Consider the following 21,347-nt stretch of genomic DNA (forward strand, 5'->3'; position numbering starts at 1 on the left):
GTCATTAATATGTACTTGTTCTACCTACTTGGGTATCTGTACTGGAGGAAGCAGGACAAGAAACAACCAATTTCTTTTTCTGTTTGCTTTTTGTCGTGTTTATTTTTTCAACAGTAAATAAAATACAGTTTTGTATCTCGTTTTTGACCTTTTCACTTACTTTAGACTTAAATTTCACCATTTTACTCTGAGTTTATAAGGAAAAAAAACAACTTAGTGTTCAATTTCTGCCTTTAGGTAGGTTTGAGATAAATGCGTCCGTACCGCTTCGACTAGATGGTTTTGTTTTTGTCCAACGCCGTACTCCAGATGGGAACCGTGATAGGTTCGCAAACAACGAATAGCTCCAACTAACCGTAACCACCCATTGAACACAAAAAGACGCTTATCACATTAAAGTACTTGTCAACGGGAAACTGTCTCGTTCGTAAAGACAAGTCTTGAACGGGAGACTTGCCGTATGTGGGATGGTGATGCTTTTACGTATTATTTGCAATAAACATATGACTATTACAACAATAACGGAACAATCGGATCATAGATGATAGTGGGTGTTCAGAGGTCCGTTCCACGTGGAGACCTTTAAGCGCTAACGTTGTCGTACCTGTAATACTTAGCATACACTTACTAAGTCGTAGCGCTCATATTGTCCGGTTGAACTGGACCAAAATGTAAACCGACCCCTAGTATTGCTTGTCATCGTACCGGGATTGATGAATCAGTTTGCGCATAAAAAATTCCGGAATTTTGAAAATCCACTTTGAAACTTTTCTTTTTACGCCTTATCGTCGCGCTTTTTAATGAAACATCACCATGTGAAGGTTTACCTTTAAGTGACCAATGACTGTTCGCTCAAATATGATTAATAGATTTACAGGTGCAGTACGCGGTCTTCTTTCCTTGTTAACTCTACGGTACAACATGGCAGTCTGTGTCCCATTTTGACGAAAAGGTCAGTGAGTCACTGTAGGTTTATGACACATTTAGCAATATTCCAGCAATATCACAGCGGGAGACACCAGAAACGGTCTTCACACATCGTACCTATGTAGGTTATCGAACCCTGATCTTTGACGTGACGAGCGATCTCTTTATCCACTATTGTACCCAACCGCAGCGTCTTCTCAAGGATTTGGGCACAACAGTGCACGCCACTGAGAATATATATCTTGATCCTCTGTGTTTAATTACAGACCATTGTTTACTTAGTGACATATTATTGTGTCTCCGTGACATCTTTAATCACTATTGTACCCAACCGCAGCATCTTCTCAAGCATTTGGGCACATCTTCTGTCAGGGTCTCGTTGCTATCTTCGTATATAGTGCACGTCACTGAGAATATATACCTTGATCCTCTGTGTTTAATTACAGACCATTGTTTACTTAGTGACATATTATTGTGTCTCCGTGACATCTTTAATCACTATTGTACCCAACCGCAGCATCTTCTCAAGCATTTAGGCACATCTTCTGTCAGGGTCTCGTTGCTATCTTTGTATATAGTGCACGTCACTGAGAATATATACCTTGATCCTCTGTGTTTAATTACAGACCATTGTTTACTTAGTGACATATTATTGTGTCTCCGTGACATCTTTAATCACTATTGTACCCAAAAGCAGCATCTTCTCGAGCATTTGGGCACATCTTCTGTCAGGGTCTCGTTGCTATCTTTGTATATAGTGCACGTCAGAATATATACCTTGATCCTCTGTGTTTAATTACAGACCATTGTTTACTTAGTGACATATCATTGTGTCTCCGTGACATCTTTAATCACTATTGTACCCAACAGCAGCATCTTCTCGAGCATTTGGGCACATCTTCTGTCAGGGTCTCGTTGCTATCTTTGTATATAGTGCACGTCACTGAGAATATATACCTTGATCCTCTGTGTTTAATTACAGACCATTGTTTACTTAGTGACATATTATTGTGTCTCCGTGACATGTTTGGTGCTGATGGTCGTCAGGTATCAGTATCAGTTTCAGTTTTGGCAATTTATAGTGCTTTTAACTGTAAATTGTATCCCAACTAAGTCCCGATATCTCCTAGAATTTGGAGCTTTAGCACTAAAGGAGTTTTTACAAGAGTTAAAATATGAACTTTTTCTTACATATATAAGTTAAATACTTAGTTATACACCTGAGGAAATCAGCTTTTATGTGTATATTTGTGAAATATGTGAGATTCCTGTTTTGAAATTTGCTGGTACCTTGACTCGAACATTCCTCACTAAGTGTTAAAATACGCAAAGTTGCTATGCACGTGCCCTTTTTGCATTGTTATATTTCATATTGCACACGTTCTTGGTTAGACTCAGGACTTATTTGAACATTCTTGCGACGCGTTGAATACGCAAACAACTTATTATATATAATTTCAAGGAGTGTTCAATACGATTACCGACTTACATGGTAGAGGTTGTCTGTCCATTCGCCATCAACAGTCACAGAAGCATTCGTACAATACCTACATGGACTTCGTTTCCGTTGCGACTCAGTCCGTAAAATTTCGTCAAAGGTTTTGTGTTTAACGTTGTAAAAAGGATTTACTCCTATTGCCAATTTTGTCTATGTTTTAAAAGAATATTACTTACCCAGATTTGGGCTTTGGCTTGAAAAGGTTCCCTCGTACTGCAAGCTCGAGCCACACTCCCTCACATTATTGATTATTCTCTTGTCATATGATGGAGGATTCCGGTTTCTGTTTCCCCAAAGGGACGCAACTCTGCATAATGAGTTGATGTTCCATGTGAGAGACAAGAGACCTCCTCCTCCGGTTTGAACCCGAGGTCCCGTGGTGTCTTAGTTTTTGGGGTCTTTTTGTTTTTTTGGTTTTTTTTTACCAAATGAAAAGGTGAATGTTATATGGTGCATGCTCTCCAACCGATGACACCATCTCCATCGTTTGTGTTACATACACCAGTCAGGAGCCTTGTGGTTAAAGAATTCCTTCGTCACGCTGAAGACCTGGCTCCAATTCCTCACATGAGCACAATGTGCGAAGCCCATTTCTGGTGTCCCCCTCCGGGATATTGCTGGAATATAGCTAAAAGTGGCGTAAAACTAACTAATTTCACATACAAACCTGTGCATATTTGAAAATCATCTTGTGTTGAGTAATCTCATTTCTCCATTTGATATAAAATTGAAATCAATTGAATATTGGAGTATACTACACATATTTCTAGGAAAAGCGTCTATTTCTACTTTAAACAAGTCCCATTCAGAGCGAAAATCCTTTTCCGTATTTACGTCCACTCAAACATTCACCTCTACCTTTAATTTCGAATCCACATAATTTGCTGTTTAAAGGACAATGAAAGTATATTACTTTCTGTAGCTAAAGTAGGTTGTGGCAACTAGGATGGTCTTGACTAGTAAGCGTTAGTCTTGGGTGTTCATCAGAACAGACTAATGTATATAACAGTGGAGTAAGTACGATGTACATATTGCTTTGCCATACCAGTGAATCTCATCAAAATTATGCTGGTGACGTCTTTGAAAAGCGTTTAGAAGATCGGGTGACATGAATCAATGACACATTCTTATGGATTGCAACTTATTGTATGTCCCAACGCTTTAGACCTATACGTCTTGTTCCACCAGGTGATTCTTGATAAAAGTTGTCGATATAAAATGTTATGTGTTCTGGAATTTTTCTGTGGTTACAGGCCTTATTCTCTTAATGACTTTATCATAGGAAATTAATCACGCAAATGTTTTATTTATGTTGCGGTAAGTTTGTATAGGGTTTGGCCATATTGTAATAACTGATCGCAGGATCGTCTGTGAGAAAAGTTGTGTTCATATTGCTGAAGACCATTTGTGTATATAATTATAACCATGACTGGCAGTAGTCCCCAGACGTCGATTTTCATACACGTTTGGACTATAGGGTAGAATAGGACTTCAGCAAACCATGCCAATTATGTTCGTCGTAAGAGGCGACTAACGGCATCGGGTGGTCAGGCTCGCTGACCTGGTTGACTCATGTCATTGGTTCCCATGATCAATGCTCATGCTGTTGATCACTGGATTGTCTCGTCCAGACTGGATTATTTCCAGACCGCCGCCTTATAGCTGGAATAATGCTGAGTGTTGTGTAAAACTAAACTCAGTAAACACTAAGCTTCAATATAACTCCAAACTTACAGCCAGTTTCGGCAGTATGGAAACAGGACTTCAATAGTTAGTTATCTCCCTTGCTTCGGGAAGCTTGTTCTCCACAGCCATGGCCTCCTCCTTTGTGCAGTAATCGGTACTCGGTAGACGGCTCACATAACCCCATCCGTTGCCAACTGTAAGCAACACGGTATGGTTTGTTTGTTATTTAGCATCGCACTCAGCAATATTAAAACGATGTGGTCTGTAAATATACGAGTCTGGACCAGTCAAGTGATCAACACCAAGAGCATCGATCTATGCAATTAGGATCCGATGACATGTGTCAGTCGAGTCAACGAGTCTGACCGCCTGCTCCCTTAGCCGACTGTTTCGACAGGCGTTGGTTGCTGATGACCAATTATAACGGATGTTGACGGATCCATGACCTCAATTATCGGCCAGAATAACTAAAACAATTCCGGCATTTCTCGTAAGTTTAACTTCTATACGAATTTACGCATTTTAGACTGAGCATTTCAGAATATGCTAATAACACTAATGTGTGCTCTTTGGAGAGTGGTGAGTGGATAGGCAATAAGTCTTCGCAATGTAGTTTAAATAATTCGCCCTATGATCGTCAGATGCATCAATAACGAAAAAGGACGCTTCCCTAGGTTTAGGAATCAGCGAAGCAATACTGTAAGTCAAATAGTACATCAATGTATCAGTGCAGGAGGCTACAAATATGCTTTGCTCAGGCGAATAGGGAGATTTTGCGATAGTCACGAAGTACGCATTTGCAACTATGTATATTATATCCAACACTGCCTGGCTTGCCTGCCGTAGAGCGATTGACCATCTTCCCTCTCATCCCCCACACAAACTCCACACGCATGCGCGAGCGCACACGTACACGCACACACACACAATTTATATTTGCCTAAAAACCTAATCTGCAGACACATAATGATAAGAATGATAAATAAGAAAGAGACACCCATAAACGTCAACTATTTTATTATTTAAATGTCTTCTTACACAACATTCCACGCCGAAGGGAAGTACGCACGTACACACACGAATGAGCCTTCACTTCAGGTTATAGAATGAATACACCAGGGAAAGACCGAGAACACTCTAACATCTCGTTTGCATGCTTTGTACAAGTAACACAAGGAACAAGACCCTGTTTTTAACCTGAATTCTAATCCTTAGGATTCATTACCATAATTTATAGATATATTATCACAAGCTATGGAACAACGTCAGTGGTAAATGGGAACGTATCTCATGCAAAACTCACAGCAAATCTTTATGTACATTACATTATGTTAATAGGCCGATCTCGGCTAAGTAACAACATGCATATATGTGACACATCACAGATAATTCTTTGAGAGAGATGATGGCAGTTTGAAATGTGATATGGAAATTTGCAAGTTCAAATATGAAGCTGAATGACGGAACAGTAACATTTCTGCCGGAAGACGGTGCGTGGGCTTGGGTTCGGGGTACGGAAGGAAACTATAACGGTCGGAGGTCGTTTCGTGGGTTCCTGCTAAAGGTCAAGGACGTGGGCGACGTGTTCCACCAGCAGAAGCATCAAAAGGATCTGCTCATGTGCTGAGGTGGAAGGGACTGCCAGGGATGTCATCATCACCCCACTTGATCTGCAGAACGTGTTCGCCGATCTCCACCACCTTGTAGCTCACCTGGTAGGTGGTGTTTGTCATCTTTTTGACGCTAAGCTCGGGTTCACACAAGCCGTTGGGTCCAATCATGCCGACGCTAAGCATGGCCTGGCCTGTGATGCAAAAATACATCGTGTTTAGCAGCGGACCATTGAATATTTGGGGAAGGTGATGGGTGTGGGTTTGCTGGGACATTTTTTTTTATATACCGTTTGCAAACTTTGGTTTTGATTATAAAACTAAACTTTTCCTGAAACAAATGTCCCCTATTTTCTATGAGACAAGGTCGGGTTAACTTCATAAGCACAAATGCTGTATCAACTGTAGCTATTTCAAACAAAGAAAGAGGGCTATTGGAACACACTCATACGAGTCATGGCAGAACACCTGGTTTGCAGAATGCATAGTTTATGAAAAGGCAAATACGTGATATTTCCGCTTTAAATCAATATACTAGTATACCTGACATGTTACCATATATTTACAAGGACGACAAACGGAACAGTTTACATTAGTATTAGAGATTTTTGTCCACATTTGCTGATTGTTATGTAGGAAGGAAGACAACATAGCAAAATATGCTAATCAAGACAGAAAGTGCGAAGTATGGTTGTATAATTGGTTGGTCTAGCAAGGTCATATTTGGCGGTCCTTGGTTCTGGAATATATGCTTGTCACTGGTATTCTGGTACCGGAACAAAAGGAACCGGGTAACCAGCTTAGTACCGAAAGTAGCGCCTCGTGAGACTTGCAGGCTTCTAGTCTGTCTCACAGGCCCTGAACCACATTATGTTGCCTACTGCCAAGCTTTCCCTGCAGTGCTAACGCCTTTATATGAAGTAAGACTAGATTTCCTTAGGCTCAGAAGTCTGTGGTCTCCTTTTCAAATAAAATAGTTTTGTTTGTTACTATCAAAATTATATATATTCAGAGAGTAAGCATTAGTCTACATATCTGTAAATGGGGAATTACAAAACAACTGATAACATACACAAACAAATACATACCAGCATCTCTGACGTCTACAGTGATGTTGAGAACTCTGTTGGTGAAGCATTTCTTCAGACCATTCCCCTTGCACGTAACCTTGCTGGCGTCCCCTCTGAATTTCTTGGTGGTTTTGGCCCCGGGCTTCTTCTCAACGGTCTCAACCACCATGGTAGACTGTTCGTTGCCGGGAGCTGCTTTGCGGCCAGTACCTGCGACAAGCTAGAGCCGTTAGACCCTGGTTTACTGACGCCTAGTTTACCTTGTGGTCGGTGACTTTGCTTTACCTTGAGTGTTTTACAAAGCGGCACGTCGAGATGTTGGGATACTCCTGACCCCGTGAAGCTATTTACCATTGGATCAGAACATAAGTATGAACCATTGGCACTACCAAATGTCAAATTATCGTTGGTAATTTTGCAAGTATGATATCATCTGACTAGCAATTTCAGTTCTAGATTTCTATATTAATACTTACTGGGGACCCAAAAATGAAAATGTTTAACCTCACGAATCTGTCACTCTATTGGGTCTTTGTCAATTGTATTGAAACGTGAGATTTAGATGGAGACACTTCTTTACTTCAATAAGGCCCAAGGATGCATTTAATCTATAAAACCATGACCCAGTTTATGACTACATTTGCACCCAAATGTATGTCTAACAATGGGTTACACGCCGCAGCTGGAAAAAACGGCGACCTCTGAATGAATTTATCCATAAATTTCAAAGAATCTTAGTATTGCTTTGGCCATTTCACCCTTCGCGCGCCACTTTGTCGTCTAAAAGGTAAAACAAGGTTTGGTGTCAGTGGTGTTCGTTAAGTTTTTGCGGTTGGACACCTTTGTGCCCATCCTGTACTAAAAATGATGATAAGTCTAACAACGTGGGGAAAAGTAGTGTTCAGATATGTGTATTGGTACATAAAAAAAAAAACATTTACCAAAAACAAAAGCGAAAGAATGGAGAGCACAGAGAGTATTATATTTCAATAATTATCAACATAGCTTAAAACCGGTTAATTATGTCATTGATTATGAAAACAAAGGAACAACTTTGGTTATGAGAAAACTGTTGAAGAGAAACATCTTTTTAGCCTTTGGTTGCGAAGCTGACTTATACCCTCAGAAGAAGACTATTGATGGTCTGTGATCAAACTGTGTAATTTGAAACTACAAGCAATGAACATGTTAATGAAAAGCCGGAAGCAGCACTAAATACGAGGTTGAATTAGTTCCTCATCTTATTCAGAAAGTGAAACAGCCAATGAAGCATTCCGTTTAGCTTCATGATCAGAGAGCTGACGACGACATCTTTGCAGAGAAAGAATGTGACCTCCTATTTTTTCCCCCAATATTTATTCACGTATTATGGACATTCGTGAGTTAGTGAAGGATTATTCTGGATACCTACAGCGAGCGACACTGAACATTCTCTGCGTATTGTACTCATCACTGTATGGACGTTAATCCTAACCAGCCTGTACTTTTGCTACCTGCTTAAGCCAGTCGATCCAGGTCATCCCAATTGTTCCATCTGCTACAGAAAATTCACACAGAAAACCTATCACACCATAGCCCTTCATCTCGAGTTGGTTACCCACTGGTTACCCTAATCGACCCTTTTGCCACAGGAAATTGATGTGGAGAGTAGATCCTATCTCACGCTGATATCACACAAGACTCTTCTTCTCAACATTTTACCATCTTGGTATCCCAATTGTTCCATTTCTACAGGAAATTCACACAGAAAACCGTATCACACAAGACCCTTCCTCTCGACGTTTTACCAATTGGCTACCCTAATCGGTCCTTTTGCAACAAGAAATTCACGCAGAGAATGGATCCTATCTCACGCTGCTATCACACAAGACTCTTCTTCTCAACGTTTCATACCCAGCGTTCCATTTGCTACAGGGCATTCACAAAGAAAACCGTATCACACAACACCCTTCCTCCGACGTTGTAGTTACTGGTTACCCCAATCGTTCCTTTTGCTGCAGGAACGTCGACAGAAAACAAAGCCTGTCTCACGCTCCCATCTCATCATTACTCATCCTCTTTACGTTTTACTATCTTGGTATTCCTGTCGTTCCTTTTGCTACTGGAAATTCACACAGACAACCCTGTCACACATGACTCTTCCTCTTGACGAGCCTGTGCTTCTACCACGATGTTATCCCAGTCGTTCCATTTGCTGCAGGAAATGCGGGAACCCTTCTGTACTGGACTTGACCACAATAAACCAAATTACACGTTAGGGTTGTCTCATCAATGTTATGTTCTTACACCCAGAATCAAAACTGAACCATTCCAAGTGTACGGTCTTGTATCCATACTTTAGAAATTTTAATATCGTTATAATTCGCAGAGATCTGTCCAGAAAAAAACTATCTACATTACAAGGATGACGAGAAGTACATTTGTCAGAGTCAACAAACTTAGATCTTATTTCCGTTTGCACAAAGCAAAGGACGATTTCTGGTAGGGAAGCATAGGCTGGGATGTCTGTTGTCATGTAGCGGTATTTAATGGGCTGGGATGCCTGGTGCTGTGTGAAGATCTGCATTGTGTGACAACTAGTAGAGTCGCTTGGCATTGTGTAAAGATGTGTGTTGTCTGGTGTGTTGAAGTGGGTGGTGATGTTTTTTTGTTTTTTTTTTTTTTTGTGTGTGTGTGTTTTGTTTTTTTGTTTGTTTGGGGTTTTTTTGTTTTGTTTTTTGTTGTTGTTTTTTTGGGGGGGTCGTTTTTTTTTTTAAATTATCTTTTTATTTCAGAATCCCCTGTTAGAATCTGGGGCTCCAGCCCTGTGGTCTTGTGTGTTTTATTTAGTGGTGTATGATTTGTGTGAAGATGTGTGATGATGTGTAATGTCTATGTGTGATAAACGATAATGTGAGACAATGTGTAATGGTGTGTAATGGTGTGTGATGTTGTATGATGTCGTGTGTAGTGATGATTGATGTTTTGCATTAATACATGCCAGTGTGTAATAGATGATGATGATGATGATGATGATGATGATGATGATGGTGATGATGGTGATGATGGCTGTGTGATGTAGACAAGACTACTGCTAATAAGAATACATGATACGTCATCACAAGAATGCTAAATTCCGTATAGAGTTCTTTTCTGTAACCCGGGGCCCAGAATCATGAGTGAAGTATACTTAACGAGAGATAATTGTATACTGAAATATCCGTAGTATTAATCACAGCGGGGCAGTTTAGTGCACACCCTTCGCGTGTTATTTTTTGTCACGTGACTAACATATTATGGACAGGCACACAATTTAATATCATGCATACGATTGTTATAAGATTCGGGCTGGGGTTTTATCAAAAACTGGTAATTATTATTGTTCATTTGGTTGAAAAAAAACGGAGAAGGAGTCGAAAGGAGGTAAAAAGGTACAGGGCTGTACAAAAATATATTCCAACTGCAATGGAATGTTTCATTCATAACCAGAATACACAGGTTTGTTCTTGGGGAAACAAAAAACTCGTGAACGTTATATCGACAGTTACTAATCTAGGGGAGTCTAGTATTTTCAGATTTCGAACACACCTCCTCAAGTCACGGTATCGCCTAATATGAGCTACCTAAAGAGCACAGGTGATCTGTCAATAATATTTTGAAGAAAATTCTTCGTTCACAGGGAATATCCAGTAACGGATTTGTTAAAGGGGCCTGCTCATGTATTTCTGTTGATATTCTCAAAATGTATTACTTAAAGGCACAGGGAGCCTTATTTGCAATACAGATTAAGTGAAATGAGCAGTTATTTACATACTACAACAACTACGTATTAATATACTTGTTGTACAGCCATGCCTACAGGGATTATAGAGAGAGCATGCTGTGGGCAACACGGGTTAGCAACCGACGTCCACCTGGTTTGGATCGGCCCTGGATGTTACCTTTGCTGAAAGATCCATCTGGAAAACCAGATAAGTTGGGCTGTACATGGGTTCAGAGTGGGTTGGGAGAGAGAAATAGTGAATCCTTAAAGTCACAATACAGGGCGTCTGTATGCTGCAGGCGTGCTACAACGCCCTGCTATTTTGAATCGGTGCATGTGCTGAAATTGTTCTTTCACGTCCAAATGTGTGTTGTTGGTCATGTCGCTTTTCAATTTTGTAAATGAAAGCTGAACTTTAAAACTACATACTATGGACTGCAAGTATCTAAAACCGACTGACAAATTACAGAAATACTTTAGTATACGGTTCTCCATTTGTTCAGGCCGAGGGGTAATTCAAAGTGAGTATGATCCTGAAAATGTCAAAGCATCAGGGCAGAGATTTTCGAAGCTCTCTTGGTGCTAAGATAGTCGTAGGTTAAAATGTTCCTGTATGGCACTCACGACTATCAAAGCGCTAAAGGGAGCTTCGATAATCTAGGCCCAGAACCTTAACTGGTCACTTTCTATTGTGTTGTATTCCTCAGAGACATACAGAAGCAGCCTGCAGTGTGATAAGATCGGATATTATCATAGTCACTACATACAGACCATACTTACCACACCTACTGATAGTTATGTGAGAATATTAATATAAACAACACTTATATTTTCCAATGAATGGGTTACATACGCATTTCTTGTTTTCAAACGTTAAAACCTATCTACATTAGTTTTTTATCTTATAATGTACGTGAAAAAGCCATGCTGCTGTAGAGCATCGACGCAGATATGATGCAAATATTATGCAGATGTGATATCTATCTATGTCATATCGTAGAAAGATAATATATATTGTTAGATGTCAGGCATAGAAGAGATAGGGGGTTAATACAAAGCCGTATCCATCCATGCATTTGTCGGTGTCTATACCTCTACCACGGAGGTGCTGATAATATAAGAATCTTATTGTTTTTAAGCAAGTCGGAAAGATAGAATAGAAAAGATAAGCAAAAGCGATATACCGTCTATGTGTGTGTGTTTGTTGCAGATTTTGAGTCTAGCTTGCGAGAAAAGCGTGAGATCATCGTAAAGACATTTTGGATGACCTTGAACCAAGAGAGGTTATCATGCAGTGATGAGAAAGAGATTTATAGACTGCAGGACCACGCAGTTGTCCCCGCAACCGCTACTCAAGAATATTAACGTATACAGAATGGTACTAACTCACAACCCCTTTCTTGGTGTCTGAAAAAGAGGTTCGTCAAACAATATATGAATTAAATAGTTATATTTTACAATACCAATTGTCTTACGTTTTTCACCCTAAAGCTACCGAATCGCTTGATTTGTGGTTGACTGGACTGAAATACACATATTGTGATGTTCGCAACCTAATCACAGAGTAGACATTTTAAGCCATTACAGATATACATGTTAGGATATTTGATCGATGTGGAATGATTCGTTGTGAATACTATGAACAAGGAAGGGTGGTTGCTGAGGTTGTCCTTACTATTTAGCATATTTCATCTCCACACACAGCTTCAGAGGAATGAATTGCGCACAGAAACAAACATATTTTTTATAAAGAATACAAATAATTAGGGATGACTAGGTTGGTTTAGAAAATAATGAAAAGAATTCTGGTATCAGATTTTACAAAATAAAAACTCATTTTTTCAGTTGACATAAAGTGTGATGTTGTGGCCAAATATTATGTACACTGTAAGAAAAATATGTACGAGTTATTACTATTTTTTACATACTTCAAAAGAGCTATTCTGGTATATTGAAAAACTAGATGGAATAAACAATTCCAAGAACAATTCCTGCTTTCCTCTAAAGTAATGCAGTTGTTCAAAGAGACAATCATTCAATATTTTCCAGATGATTATGATGAAGACCGAATTTGTGGGTATAAATATATATCATACTTGAAAAAGTCGATCATTGGGAGATGGAAAACATGTAAATGATACTGACAACCTTACATTAATACGGCACAGGGACAAGACGATATATACAACACAGATCATGCTGACGTCACTGGTACTATTGCATGTCACACACATTAATCGACAACACAGACAAAAGACGAATAACGGTAGTTTACAAAGACAACAATAACCAACCCACGTCCTTAGCCGCATACAGTGTATAAAAATACATATGTGTTATAATCATGATCCTAGTATCATATTAAAAATTCTCAGACTCTTAAACAAATAAAATAAAATAACATAAATTATACAAAATGAATCTAACACAATTTCGATAGTGAACACTGAAATCGGCCAATTCCGAATCACTCTTCAGTATATATATTTGAAATTCACTTTTTATACTTCTCTAACAGCTGTAGGAATTATAAGAAGTATCAGGTGAGCTGTTTGGAGAAAAGAAGATATTATTTTCCCCCAACATTAAAGGTGATAAAGTGGCTGCAGGTTCCTGGTATCGAGCATACCCTAGCACCAATCTTCATACAGTGTGATCAGTGTTTACCTGTTGCCACTGCCTTCCACGGGCTGCCAGCCACGGGGATGTTGCCGTACTTGACGGTGATGAGGTAGTCCCCAGCGGAGAAAGGCGTGTATACGAACTCGTAGCCTTCGTCAACCTCGTGGCAACTCATGGACACCTTGGAGGGACCGTCGATGACCACTGCCAAGAGGCCGGAGCCAGCACCGGCGGTCTTCACTACGAACTTGGCCTTCTGACCTGAAACAATCAGCGCGCATGTGTCTTTAGTACTATAAATGTTGATTCACCTGATATGCGTAGTCTGTCTCACAGTCTCAGGATCCACGAAGATCCGATTTCAAATCGATCTTCAGCAACTAACGCGGTCAGACTCGCTGACTTGTCATCGTATCCCAGTTACGCTGATTGATGATCATAACATCATTCACTGGATTGTCTGGTTGAAATTTGAATACTTTTTGCCGCTGGCATATATATGGCTGGAGAAATGCTGAGTGCGCCAAACAAACAAACAAATAAACACAGCCCCTAAACCATCTTGTTTCCATTCCGCTGAGCGCTTACTGTAAATCTTAGGTGAGTAGAATTCCTGTCTCCCGTAGCTCATATTAATTTACCGTCGAATCGCTGAACTATTGATGAGTGCAGCGTTAAACAATAGTCATTTTGAGTGAAATCCTTTTACTTGACTCTATTTACTTTGAAAACATCGGAGACAAACCGGTGTCCATATACATACCGCACTTGCACACTTCCAGTCCATCTCCAGATCCGGTAACCATAGCTGGATCGGCTGCGGTTGACCCTACCATGACGGCGAAGGGGCTGTCGGGAATGTGGGCGTCGTTCAGTTTTACGTCGACGTAGTGGACGCCGTTCTCCCTTGGGATGAAGCGCACGGCGTACAGTCCAGTGTCCATCTCCTGGATGAAGCAGTCATCGTGACCGCCAGAGGGCGTTCTGATCATTGCATGAAGGGCACCCTTGGCGCCGTTGAAGTTCACGGTGAAGGTCGACGCCCGGTCAACCTAACATGAAAGAAGGCGAGAAGGGATAGAGGAATGAGTGTTAACGTTATTTACAACTTTACTAATCATATTATAAGGTTTCTGGGACCGGAAATTAGCAGGGTCCCGTTTCGCATATCTCAAGGTGGAACGCCGGGAACCAAATTAGTGCGGGAAGTATTGCCTCACTTTCGAATGGATTCTATTGACATAAGCACAGCGGTTTGCAAGTACGTAACCCTTTCAGAAATGAGCAGTGGACTGGTGTAGTGGAAGCAGCATTGCTTATGTACCTCTCGTCTTCATTGAAGATTAAAACAATGGATATATCATACTTTTAACCCAGCATTACTGTCTAATGTCTCAAGCATTCGGAATCCGTGAGGATTAGGGTAAGAACTGATGTTCAGCAACTCATGCTTGTCGTAAAAGGCGACTAACGGGATCGGATTTTGTCATGATGCTGATCACGGGGTTGTCTGTTGCAGTGACTATATACAGTCACCCGTTATATAACTGGAATATTACGGAATGAGGCGTTAACAACATACCAACCAATCACCCAATCACCCAACCAACTGTACCTGTAGGCCTCTATCCTTGAGAGAGTGAACAGTGACTTGTCTCGTGGCTCCGCTGTCGGGAGAGATATTCACCATGAAGGGTGAGTTAGGGATGTGTTTGTCGTCATACTTGATGTGGACACCATACATGCCTAAAGAGATAAGGAAATATGTTGTCACAGCAACGGCAACTGCCTTATGTGATAACATTAGTAACATGCATAAAGTGAGTGAGTGACTTTGGTTTTATGCCGCTTTTAACCATACTCCAGCAAACATCACGGCGAGGGACACCAGAAATGGGCTTCACACATTGTACCCATTCGGGGAATCGAACCCGGGTCTTGAGCGTGACGAGCGAACGGTTTGGCCTTTAAAGATTAGCTACCCCGCAACGCATAAAGAAATATGACATGTGAGGCGCACAACGTGTTTAAATTGTCAGTCTTCAGTCATACCCAGTCATGTCACCCTTATGCTAGAATATTGCTAACTCAGTCACTCACTCACTCACTCACCTGTCTCATCACAACTATAAAGCCGTTGCAGTACCTGTTTAGTTTTCCCAGCCCTTATTCGAAATAAATAGGTTTTTTTTCAATCAGCAATGTTTTTACAGAAGTATTTGTATCGCCTCGGATTGAATTTCCCACTTTGTAGAAACGCGAAATATGCTGTTTCTGCTACCATATTTCACAATGATAATGACGGTTGGTATGGTTTCACCCTTACTGGTGAAGTTTCGATAATTTAAAGATCATCTTTAAAAAGCTGCAGTATTGTCTAGAGAAGAAAATTCAGTATTTCATGTGTACCTGGCTTGGCAACAGTATAACAGCATCCTAGGAAACCGTTTTCCCTCGGTTCCAGCTTGATGTCTGCACGAGAATTGCCTTCTATGGAGACGCTCAGTGATCCTGGACCTGCTTCTCGTGTGTAGATATTAAAGGCATCTGGAAACAAAAATAACCACGTTACTATGTCATCTACAATTACTGCCTGACAAGTATTAGAAGAGCCACGACCTGACAAATGACCCTAATTTGCATAGATGGGAACGCCCTCCAGAACACTCCATTTGAAACAAGAGGGAAACATATTGTCGTCTAAATATTGAAAAGTTCATTTTCCTCGTGCGTATAACGGAGTGCATGTGGTCAAAACGAGCCCAATCACTGCTGGAGGATTGCTATCGTCCGCCATTTGTGTCAAGATCGTTTAGCTGAGGGTCAAAACAGGTTTTCAATCGACTTGAAGAAATAACACTAAAGAACTAGATTTCACGAGCTGTGATTTCAAGTCTGGGTGCCATCTAATTTTTTAAATCTTTAATCCTCTCAGAGACACGAGGGCTTGTGGCTATGGCTACTTGGGACACACATACACCGAACAACCTAACTCTGGTCATTTTTGTGAAGTTTTTAATAGAAGAGATGTGAACGCTTATTTTTATGAGGTTTCATATATTTTTTCGAAACTTGCGTTTCTTTGTTGTTCAGTATATTTCATGACGGTATAGCCGTCAAACTTTCAAAAAAAAATAACTTGTTATACACGGCTAAAGGTTATAGAACGTCGAACATGACGGATTTTATAACGACAGAAAAACACCTCGAAAACGCACTAACAATGGCGTTGTACAGTGTGTTTACTGTAGAACTTAGTAAGAACGCTCATAGTATGCTGAGAGGATGCTTACAGACAGTAAGACAAGACACACAATACAACGTCAGCCGAACGTCCACAGGACAAGCCAACAACATTAAAAACGTCAAAGGACGCCTGTATTGTGTGTGCAGATTTTGTGAGACGCTTTGAGTGCATTGCTGCAAGTTGCACCATACCAGTCTTAACTTAAAAAACAGTCAGACATCAGGAGTGGTAACTTGAAAATGTTGTCAGCTCAAAATGGATTTGACCAGACACCAAGATATGGGAAAGTACTCAGATGTATTGAACATCTGATATATTAACGAGACCATCGGGCTGGCTAACTATAGATATAGCCCGTCTGTCTGAACTCTAGCCCGTCTGTCTGAACTCTAGCCCGTCTGTCTGAACTCTAGACCGTCTCGCCCCGTCGGCCTGGCTAGGTTTCATACGCTGGCCACACTGTATGCACTTACTGGGAAGTCCGACCTCGCCTCTCTCCAATCCAGGTCCGCCGACTTGAACCTTATGGTATCCGCCCACATTCAACTGCCCAACAGAGTACGTGAATGGACTTCCTGAAATCACAAGACAACATGACATGAAACTTGGGATTACAGGGTTCGTGAAGAGTCAACTTGAAACACCAGACAACATGACACGAAACCAGGGAGTATACATGGACAGTCATGGATGGACATAAAACACAAGACAATGTCATATGAAACCAATGATTAAATACAACGACAGAAGAATTCAGTGTTCACACAAACTTGTCAGTGGGCGACCTCGGCGGTCATAATATTCTAAAAAATAAAAAATATCAGATCTCTGCTGACACAAAGACCAACATAATCTAGTGCTGATTTAAAACATGTTATTTATTTGCATTATGATCATACCTGAGATATGCATGGACTTGTGTTTGACACTGAGAATGTGGGCTCCCTTAATCTTGGGCGTGAATTGTATCTTGTAGTGGAAGTCTTCAAGATCCATAACGTCACACAGCTCAGTGGTACCGTCGGGGTCAGTTACCGATGCCTCCATATCGAAGGGATTTGTTCCTGTGAGGGATATGCAGCAGTATATAGAGGCTATTCTTAGGAACACTTTGCAACCATTCATACAACATAAACCCGAGTCGTAGGTAAATACGTTGAAAATTCGGCATTCTTATATCCTTTACAGTTATGAATATGTATTAAGCTGAACCTTGACTTAAGCATTTCCAAGTGTTGTGCATATCAGCCCCAACCGTATTTTCATTATAGAAAAAAAATACCTCATGATTTGGGGAGGAAACCAAATATTGAAAAGACAGGTCGTAAGGAATGGTGATGGAACAACTAAATAACGCGTGTCAATGCAACATATGACATCAAATATTTATTTTGTGAACAGCACCACCTTCTCAAGAGTGTGCACAATTGGTACTTGTTGTTACCTGCCAGCATTAGGGGTCAGGAGATTAAGTTGACGCTGTGCAACCGTCATTAGCGCTCTCTATCTCTCAAAAAGCTGTATGCGCCTCTGTATTTAGTACTTAATGGGTGTGAATTCATGGATGATTTGAGTTTGTGCATAAATGGAGCAAGGAATGACGTCGTTCCTGGCTTGGTAGCTAAGGGAAATAACTCTTCACGTTGTCTATGCACTACTGATGTTCCGTCCGGGTCGATATAGAGCACCGTGACACGGCCATTAGCAGACGTTCTCAAATGACTGTTGTAGCAGAGTGGACTCACCTGGAATCTGGAGAATAAATGTGCACATGTTCCCGGGTTCGCTAGCAGAGGCTGCTTCCATTTGTTTGGTGACTGTCTCACGCACACGGCCAGAAGGATTACCGCCGACATTGAGAAGAAAGGGACTCCCTGTGTCACGAAAAATATGAAAAGGAAAACAGTTCATCTTTCCACACATAACTTCTGAATAACTCTACAATGACTTAGTAAAATGCCTATATAATGTTAATTATCAATTTATCATATGCATATATTCATGCACAATGCACTCTGGAAACGTCCAAACAATCTGATCTATTATTACCACGGATAACCCAAGCTGCCTGGGAGGCACTAGAAAGTGAAGGGGTTACATGACCTATTTTCCTATTTTCTGCTGGGTGAACAGGAACGACCCTGCGGTTGAAGCGTTCCTTTGTCATGCCGAAGACACGAATTCGATTCTCCCTTGAAAAAATGTTAAGCCTATTTCTAGTGTCCACGCCTTGACCATTGCTATACCATTGCTGAAAGGGGTGTCAAACAAAACTCACTCACTCACGATGTCATACTTAAATGTACTAGCTATGATATACACCCCGCTGTAACTGCTGTTTACAAGACCCTGGCTATATAATAGGGTATATATAGCTCATTCCTTACGGTCATCCTAGCTGTGCAGATCGTTCTCAGTCATACGACCTTTTGTTAATCTGTGACTTAAGTAGTGTTTACGCAACTCCTTTACCCCTCCCTATTCTGACTTGAATGTTCAACGTACCTGTTACGTGATCGTCGGCGAACCTGATGTTTAGGATGTAGATGCCAGGTTCGTGGGGGCTGTAGTGGATGACGTACTGTCTGTCGGTCCTCTTCTCTATCAGGTTGACGTCGGAGCGGTGTGGGCCTTCAAGGTTGACGCTCAGACCTCCGTATCCTGGAAGATGGAGTAGACATTCAGTAAAGCGAGTGAGGGTAGTATTGTGTGTGCTCGCGTTCGTTCGGGCGTGCGCGGACGTATGTAAAGTGAAAACATAGGGTGATTCACATCATCTGAAGTTTAGAAAAAAGGAAGCGATAGAAACAATTACTACTTTTATGTGCTTTAAATATTACCAATCAAGAAAGGGTTGCAAACGTCGGACTGTAACGGCATTCCGTTTAAACGGATATATTCAGTGTTCAGCACACTAAAACAGTGTCCATCGTTGCCGACTCTCCCCTACTCCCGATGCCACTGTGAGAACGATTCTATGTCCTATGTGAGGTTTCTCCTGACCTTCACGTACTGAAATATATACCCAAACTGGGGCTAAACCCAAACCGCTCATTCACTCATTCATTCATTTCATTATTCAATCAGCCTTAGATTGCAACAGCAACAAGAGGTTTATCAAAGATACACACCGGAATCTGTTGTGTCAACGATGAGCTCGTTTTCGCTGTTAGCGATAGCGTCGCCTGTTGCACCGCTGACCTTGACCTTTCCGGCATGAGCCAATTCTTTGTCACCAATATTGATAGTGAAAGGTGATCCCTTGATGTTTTTCTCGTTGCTACACACATACACAGTGTAGGCACCCTTTTCTCGGGGGTTGAAGGAAGCCACGCCTGCAATCATAAAATAATGTGTGATGTACAACTATTCAGTGCTCAGGGCCGGATCCCAGAACATTAGAACTTGCCGTAAATGGGTAGTTTATACTAGGATTACGAATGGCGTAGTCTTGCGAACACATCATGGATCGGGACCCTGATGACATTAGTGTTTCACCACTGTGGGTCCTGATACATTGTTTAACATAGGTTTACAAAATACGTCGCTCTGCGATCGCTCAATTGATCGGGACCCTTGTGACAGAAAATCCACGAAGAAACTCTAGATTACCACAGTTTCAGGAAAATGAAGAAAGTCTCAAGGCTCCTTTTCATTATATTTTTTTTTAATTTGTTGCTATGACATTTTCTGTTTTAAAATGGTAGTGAAAGAAAAATATATGCTTTTGAAACCATGGACATAAAACAGTAATATGTGCAAATTTGATCTCGTCTCGTCACTATATGGCTGGAATACTGCCAATGTGGCGTAAAGCCCAACTCAACTCATTTTATTTTATAGTTACAATTTATGAACCCTTTTCTGTAAAATATGTTCATTCAGAGAATAGAAGTTAGTCTATTGTGATAGGTATATGTCTCCTTGGAAATGTAAGGCACCAAGGAAATGATCAATTGAATATACTCTGTAGTAATATTTAGAAAATTTCACAACGGGCTTCACCAGAAATGGGATTAATCCATTGTACCTATGTGGGGAATTGAACCCGGACTTTGGGCGTGACGAGCGATTGCTTTAATCCTGGTTCATCAATTTGTTTTCGATACAGATATATTTGATACGGGTGTCGTTATTACAGTGTTTCGGTGACCGTTTAAAACGGTTAACGGTGCTTGACGTTCGTTGTTTTTGCTTTGGTCTAAATATAATTTTCAAGTGCATACTTACGTTCCTTTGCGTCACTGATGACGTGATAAGACCTTGATAACACCAAAAAATATTAATCATATCGCATGTGGTACATTCGCCTGTGTGCGGTGCGGCTTGGCCTCGTGGTTAAAACCTTTGGTCGTCTCAACGAATACACGATTTCGTTTTCTCACATGGACACAATATGGGAAGCTGTGATATTGCTGGAATATTACACTAACTGCGGGAAATTAAACTAATTCACTCTGTATCAATCTGCAAATGTTCGGATCTTGACCGGACAACCCAGTGACTGACAACATGAATGGCGAGCCATGCAATGATCCGAGCCATGTCACCTACCAAAGGCCATCATATCCCTTTCGTTTGTATACCACATAGTTGACCTCACATGATCATGCTCATGCTGTTGATCACTGGAATGTCTCACCGAGACTTAATTTTTGTACAGATCCCTGCCATAGAGCTGGAATATTGCTGGGCGCGGCGTAAAGCTAAGTTCAATCACACACGTTTCGTCACGAGATATAATCTTCCCACAGACCTTCACAATTCAATTATCTATTTTCAATGTATCTTGAACTTTTGAACCTCGGTGCTATCATAGACAAACTACGTGCGGTGTGCGTGCTGTTTCCTCTGTTTCTTCACAAATAGTAACACCTGTCTTCTATCCATTAACTTAAAATTACTATCCTTCCTACTATCGAATGCCGTTGTTATTTTGCTCTAC

The 21,347-nt window shown here is 40.8% G+C and overlaps 1 protein-coding gene across 6 annotated transcripts in view; it reads right to left on the bottom strand.

The window, feature by feature from the left end:
* Nucleotides 1-5,111: 5,111 nt before the first annotated feature.
* LOC137284480 (filamin-A-like) overlaps nt 5,112-21,347 on the bottom strand; it is a 45,249-nt gene continuing 29,013 nt past the window's right edge. The window contains exons 6-18 of one of the 6 annotated variants that reach the window (XM_067816300.1): nt 19,534-19,737; nt 18,908-19,063; nt 18,148-18,276; nt 17,302-17,466; nt 16,876-16,977; nt 15,565-15,702; nt 14,771-14,901; nt 13,919-14,207; nt 13,201-13,416; nt 11,920-11,940; nt 10,712-10,729; nt 6,810-7,001; nt 5,112-5,915 (exon numbers count right to left, since the gene is read on the bottom strand). In XM_067816300.1, the coding sequence (XP_067672401.1) occupies nt 5,728-5,915; nt 6,810-7,001; nt 10,712-10,729; nt 11,920-11,940; nt 13,201-13,416; nt 13,919-14,207; nt 14,771-14,901; nt 15,565-15,702; nt 16,876-16,977; nt 17,302-17,466; nt 18,148-18,276; nt 18,908-19,063; nt 19,534-19,737 (1,949 nt within the window). In that variant the 3' untranslated portion in view covers nt 5,112-5,727. Of the gene's footprint in view, nt 5,916-6,809; nt 7,002-10,684; nt 10,730-11,919; nt 11,941-13,200; nt 13,417-13,918; nt 14,208-14,770; nt 14,902-15,564; nt 15,703-16,875; nt 16,978-17,301; nt 17,467-18,147; nt 18,277-18,907; nt 19,064-19,533; nt 19,738-21,347 lie in introns of all 6 variants that reach the window. The other 5 variants (XM_067816298.1, XM_067816302.1, XM_067816299.1 and 2 more) reach the window with 5 other exon arrangements.

Source organism: Haliotis asinina, chromosome 5 (assembly GCF_037392515.1).
Source record: "Haliotis asinina isolate JCU_RB_2024 chromosome 5, JCU_Hal_asi_v2, whole genome shotgun sequence".
In the NCBI taxonomy this organism is placed as follows: Eukaryota; Metazoa; Mollusca; class Gastropoda; order Lepetellida; family Haliotidae; genus Haliotis; species Haliotis asinina.